The sequence below is a fragment of the Scylla paramamosain genome, chromosome 5 (genome assembly GCF_035594125.1).
Source record: "Scylla paramamosain isolate STU-SP2022 chromosome 5, ASM3559412v1, whole genome shotgun sequence".
In the NCBI taxonomy this organism is placed as follows: Eukaryota; Metazoa; Arthropoda; class Malacostraca; order Decapoda; family Portunidae; genus Scylla; species Scylla paramamosain.
Window position 1 is genome coordinate 8217792 of NC_087155.1, and position 6400 is coordinate 8224191.

At 43.4% G+C, this 6400-nt stretch overlaps 1 protein-coding gene across 1 annotated transcript in view; it reads right to left on the reverse strand.

Moving 5' to 3' along the window:
- Positions 1-2687: 2687 nt before the first annotated feature.
- LOC135100934 (uncharacterized) overlaps positions 2688-6400 on the reverse strand; it is an 8125-nt gene continuing 4412 nt past the window's right edge. Inside the window, exons 2-3 of the mRNA XM_064004554.1 lie at positions 4436-4450; positions 2688-2807 (exon numbers count right to left, since the gene is read on the reverse strand). Of these exons, the coding sequence (XP_063860624.1) occupies positions 2688-2807; positions 4436-4450 (135 nt within the window). The remainder of the gene's footprint in view (positions 2808-4435; positions 4451-6400) is intronic.

Sequence of the window (6400 nt, forward strand, 5' to 3'; positions counted from 1 at the left end):
CTAGATTACTTTTCAATTGCTTGTTTATGATGATTTATATATAAAATAGGAGGAAAAAAAAGAAACAAATATATACATAAACAAAACCCAAAATAATGCTGTCTTTCTTTTTTTCCTAAACACAGGGTTTTTTTTTCAACCTTGCTTAACAATGGCCGGCAGGCGACAAAAAGGACAAGCACTAACTCACCTGGCGCCTAGTGTGTGTGTGTGTGTGTGTGTGTGTGTGTGTGTGTGTGTGTGTGTGTGTGTGTGTGTGTGTGTGTGTGTGTGTGTGTGTGTGTGTGTGTGTGTGTGTGTGTGTGTGTGTGTGTGTGTGTGTGTGTGTGTGTGCGTGTGTGTGTGCGTGTGTGTGTGCGTGTGTGTGTGCGTGTGTGGGTGGGAGTTTGGGTGGGAGGTTGGATGGGTTAATTTCTACGTATTTAATGTTAATGTTTTTGTGGTTTCATTACAGAGATCAGCGAGGACATGTATATTTCACGTTTCTCTTCATTATTCCATTCCTTTTTTTTCTCTTTTTTCTTACGTCAGCATTTCAAAAGGTGACACGATACCTTCATGAGTTTCTCCTCACACCTCTCCATCTCTACCCATTTCTCAGCCAAGTGGTAGTACACGTGCACGAGGGAGTTACGGGTTAAGAATCTTTGAAAAATTTTTTGGGTGAGGGATGATAGGCTCAGAACAGCGTCCATTTAAGGATGTGAGTGGTTGAAGGCCAGCAGTCAGCGCAGGAGGGATGACGAGGCAGTCCTACTTGAATGCCCGTGAGAGGCTGAGTATCATGTTCAGCAATATCTCCGTTTTGAGTTGATGTCTTGATTCATACACTTAGTATCGCGGACAGTTGAGATTTTGAAGGAGTGACAAGCGCTCTGTATACATTAGAGGTATTCATAAGACCTGCTCTGGTTCTTTTCAGCGTGTGAGAGTAGAAGATGTGTGTTTGTTATGATTGTGAAGTGTACTGTGCTCGTTCTTCTTGCCACAGGAGCTCTAGAAAACAAACAAGAGCGTGTTTTGAGGGAGAGATAAATAGCGTATTGTTAAAATCACTCTTGGTTCTTTTTAGTGGGTGAGAATTGTAAAGCGTCCAAGTGTTTTGTGCGTGATGCGAAATGTAAGCACCAGCTGTTGTTCATAACTCCTGATGAACATGAGCCGTGACGTGCTGCTCTCAGTCAAGGTCCTCGTGTATTTCTTTTTTTTCTTTTTTCTTTCTCTGTTTATTGTGCGTCTTCCATGTGTTCTTTACACGTTCATGGTTTCCCTGTGTGGAGGAAACGAATTAATGTGTTTGATTCATCTCTCTCTCTCTCTCTCTCTCTCTCTCTCTCTCTCTCTCTCTCTCTCTCTCTCTCTCTCTCTCTCTCTCTCTCTCTCTCTCTCTCTCTCTCTCTCTCTGTGTGTGTGTGTGTGTGTGTGTGTGTGTGTGTGTGTGTGTGTGTGTTAGATTGTGCATGCGTGTGTTTATGTGCTCTTAGATGATTAGATTCCCACGAGATGCTGCATTTCATCCTTGGTAGTTACAACACACACACACACACACACACACACACACACACACACACACACACACACACACACACACACACACACACACTTCACTACCCTAACTCAATTTAAACTTCCGTCTCTCTGACATCACACACTCAAAACAGATTTATGCAGCAGCGTGTTTTGGTCCATCTTTTATGAGGCTCCTCTTTTCCTTCCCTTCCTCCTCCTCCTCCTTTTCCTCACCCCTCTCAGGCTACGCCAGAAGCAAGGGACGGGGCGGAAGGAAGGAGAACGGGACTAGAGCCGGGAAGGAGGGAGGGAGGGAGGGAGGGAAGAAGGGCAGGGAAGAAGAGAGGTAATTAAAATTAACTATCTCAGGAAACTTCTCTTGAGTTGGTGGGCGATGGTGACCCAGGGAACGTTATCGTCACTACTAACTCAATGCAATTCCGGGACGAGGCGTAACGCTCCTTTCGGTTCCTCTTAGCATCTTTCGTAAACTTTTGTATTAAGTAAAGTCCTGTAATTGCGAGGGAGGTGAGGGAGGCGAGGGAAGCAGAGGGCGGATTAGAAGAGGGCGAGGCAAAGGGAGGGAAAGCCAGTCAGTAAAAGGAGGGAGACAAAATGAGAGGAAATTCTGAAAAAAAAGGGGGCATGCGAGGGGACGGAAGGGAAAGGTAAATTAAGGAAAATGTAAATATGTTGGGGGGAAACAGTGAGAGGCAGGAGTCCATAGTCACAACGACGCGGGGAAAGCCTGGTGGGAGGGGACAGAAGAGGGGGAAAAAGGGGAAAAAAATAGGGCGTGGAGAGGAATAACTGTCCCTCCGTATGTGTTCTGAAGCTTTATGGTGTTGTGTGTGTGTGTGTGTGTGTGTGTGTGTGTGTGTGTGTGTGTGTGTGTGTGTGTGTGTGTGTGTGTGTGTGTGTGTGTGTGTGTGTGTGTGTGTGTTATATGTAGGAGTCACCTTATACACTTAATACTGCTACGGTTAACTACACATTTCTCACTAAACAATACATGATGACAAAGGCAAGAAGGTGGAGTGGGTGGAAGTGAAGGAGGGGAAGGCTGAAGTGGAGAGGAGAAAAGTGGGAGGAAGCTGAGAGGTGTTTGGAGAGGCGAGGTGGGGTGGCCAGGTGGAAGGTGAAGGAGTGGTGAAGGGGGCCAAGGTTAGTTGCAATACTTAGACCATGGAGGTGAGGAGCAGCGGGGGAGGGTAGGATGACTTGAGGAAAACAATGAAAATACACCGCGGCCCGGATCCTGAAACGCTTGGGGCTCTCACGTGGACTGTTTTCAAAAGCTACAAAGATAATTAGTCTGGTATTCATGAGAGTCTTTTCTCATTTACTATACAGGGTTACACCGCGGCCTCGATCTTAAAACGCTCAGGCTCTCACCAGGATTGTCTTTAAAGGCTACAGGGATGATTAGTCTGGTTTTCTTGAGTGTCTTTTCCAATTCATGATACAGGATTACAAAACTATCACAAAAATCATGACAATAATTCTTTAGTACCCGAATTAACTTTCGCTTTCGGCTATTAAAAGGAGGCGAGATTAGAGGACAAGACGAGTGAGATAAATCCCGACCTATGAGGCTCTTCTATTCCTTTCCCTGATTCTGTCCCCACCCAGCCTGTCCTTTACACTAGCTGCCTGCTTACTTACAGGTTCTTCACCACTACCTCCAGCCACTAGTCACGTGCTGCCCTTCCTCGTGCAAGAATGGTGTGCGTCAATTCCTTTGCCCTTGTAGAACCTTGCTCTAACTTTCCTCCACTATCAGAACTCGGCATCCTTCAAAGGGCTTCCCCAATTATTTCTGTCCATCGCATCTGCTGTAGTTGTTAAATCATTCAATAAATTCATGATCCTTTAATTGGTGCTTCGCTGGGCTAAAATTCACTCCATTACACGTTCATGTAAGACTGAAAAATAAACCTGTTAACAAATACAACGCAGAAATGTAAAATGACTCAGGCTATAAGTATTCATGAAAAAATATACAGCATCATTTTTTACGTCGTTCATGGAAAAGCGACGCGACATTTCATTTTCATTGTAGCACACGTGAAAAAAAAAAATTTCATTTCTTCTTGAAGCATTCATGAAAAGAATGTTGTAGAAAAAGGAGCTCTTTTAAAAAATAACAGCTAATTTCTCATGTAACATTTATAGAAAGAAACCATTCCATTTTGTTTTTATTCTTAACATTCATGAATGATGATTCATGTCATTCAAGAATACGAAACTGTATTTCATTTCTTCTTTGGCATTCATGAAAAGATATTTCATCTTATTCCATACCATTCGTGAAGTAAATCACTGTACCTCACTCAAGTACCATCACAAACAGACTGATGCACGGCGAGTAAATGCAAATGCGCAATCAAAAAGTTTTATTGCAAGTGTGCAACACGAAAACGTTTATTCCAGGCAACATCGCACGAAGAAGCTTACCAACTGTTGACCAAGAACACCTAACGCGCTGAGGGAATACAATGGATAACAGTATAATGCAAAGAGAGATGCACGTGCTAGTCTGCCATCAAGATCAAAGGCTATTACTGTAAACAAAAAAATAAATGCTGGGTGAAATTTGGCGGTGAAACAAAAATCACGAGATGAAGCAGAAGCACTTAATCTGCCTTGACCATGCCGTCACCAGGCCAGCCATTCTCTCAGATAGCGGCAGTCGACTCGTTAGGCAAAATAAGTGCTCATGATTCAGTTTTCACACAACCAAATTTCACAATCTATAGATGCTGTGTTCTAAGGCGAAGCAAAGTATACAGTGTGAGACTAATACAGGTGTGTGCAGAGGAACCGTGTATAAGTGTGAGTCATGCAGCGAGGCCTGGGCAGCGCGTGGCCAGGCGTGCATGACAGGTGACAGGAGATGCACTGTGGAAAATTACTCTTCACATACCTTTCCCCTTATATGCTATGTGGGAAAAAAGGGGGAACATTTATTAGAATAAATAATGTATTAATACAAGAATACAGAGAGTAATATAAAAAACATAATATATGAGAAATCATGGCAAAGTATTTACATTCACGCCAAAATAAGTAGGTCCTCATAACACCAAATAAAATAGAAGTATAAAATCAATGCAAGTCATCAGAAATATAACATAATGGACCTTGGGTCGTGTCAGGCCTGTGTCGCGGTGGTCGTGATGGAAGCCGCGGGTCGTGTATATATAAGTAAGGCTGACGTCATGTACTAAGCCCAGTGTCATAAAGCTGAAGTCATGTAAGCCTGGAGGAGCATGAGGCTGAGGCGACATGTAAGCTCAGTGTTATGTAAAGCGTAGGAAGGCGAAGTGTAAGGAAGGTGTCACGTAATCCTCACCACACAAAAGTGAAGCTGCAGACAGACACTGGTGTTCCCGAAATTCACCATTGGAGAGGCAGTCTCATCATCCGACGCTTCATCCCCTAATGCCGCACACCTTAAGCTTCCCGCAGGTTTACTTCCCACACGAACATTCCATCCACAAGACTTCTTGAATACAAGTCCGATGTGATAGGTTAGGTTAGGTTTCAGATTTCTGGAATGGGTGGAACTGGCAAGGCTGAAACTTTCATAGATAATTTTACATGGGTGAAATTTACTTGGATGGGATTTACATAGATGATGCATACAGGGAGGCCCTGGGATCGGGAGGCAAAGAAACAGACAAGCTACTGATAGCATTTTTTCTTAGAGGTGAATGTGACGTTGATGAGCAAGGAATTACGTGCTTAGGTATCTCGACAGCATGAGACTGATGGGTGGAGTTATCAGTGAAGTAAAATGCAGACTCAAGCAGGGGTGCGGTCACGATCGCGAAGCCAGTGTCCTACTCACTTCCACGGATGTTAGAGCTCTCCTTTAACTTTTAGTTCTTTCATCCGCTTCAAATCTGGTAGAAGTCAGATTTCGTCACGGACACTGAGCAGATGAGGAGACTCAAGACTGAGGAAGAACGCTAACCAATGGAAGCGAGTTTGGCAGGCTGACTGACTTGTGACCATGGATGTACTAACTTTCCCTGCGGCTTCAACTCTGAGCAGAGAGTAAAGCACTCATAGTCCATCCTGTGTTTCATTACACTACTAACTCCACCTCATGTGTTTACCTATCTTACTGCGGGCAAGAGTGGGAGGCAGGTCACCAAGGCATTCAGTCCATCAGAAATGTCATCTGCTGAATGCCTCGACCATGCACCCCCCTGCCTTTCCCTCACCCTGCCATCGAGCAAAATACGTTATTCCTTTGTCTGCTCTGTCACTGTCACGTCACTCACCTGCAACAGAAACAAATGGCATCAGTAACTCACTAGTTCCTTGACTTCTCGAGGTGGCGTGGGCGAGGGGCAGCCGTCCACGCAACTTGCCTCTATCTGACCCCCTTGACATCCTTACAACGCCACGCCACGACAGCTGCACTTAATGGTAGTGACGTAACCCGTGCATCGGATCCAACCTAACCCAAATCTTAGTCATTCGGTTATTTATTCGTATTATCATAAAAAAAAGTCTTCAAGCCTAAATCATGGAGTGGCTCAGTAAATTACTCGTATTGTCATGATAAAATCGTTATTTACATAAATCCTATTCATTCGACGATCAGTGCGCATTACCATAAAAAAAAATGTTATCAAACCTAAATCTTACAGTAATACGATCATTCATTTGTATTATCATGAAAAATACTGTAACACAGGCTTAGAAACAAGTACACTTCAATAAAGATAAATTTCCTTTAAAAAAGCTTATTACTAAATAAACTTGAAGTAATTACGAAATGTCTTAAAGGAGAATATTCAAATGTAATCCAAGAGACGTGTTGTCATCTCGTTTTCTTCAACATTAATTAGCGAAGAGCCAACTAAACCTTTAATTA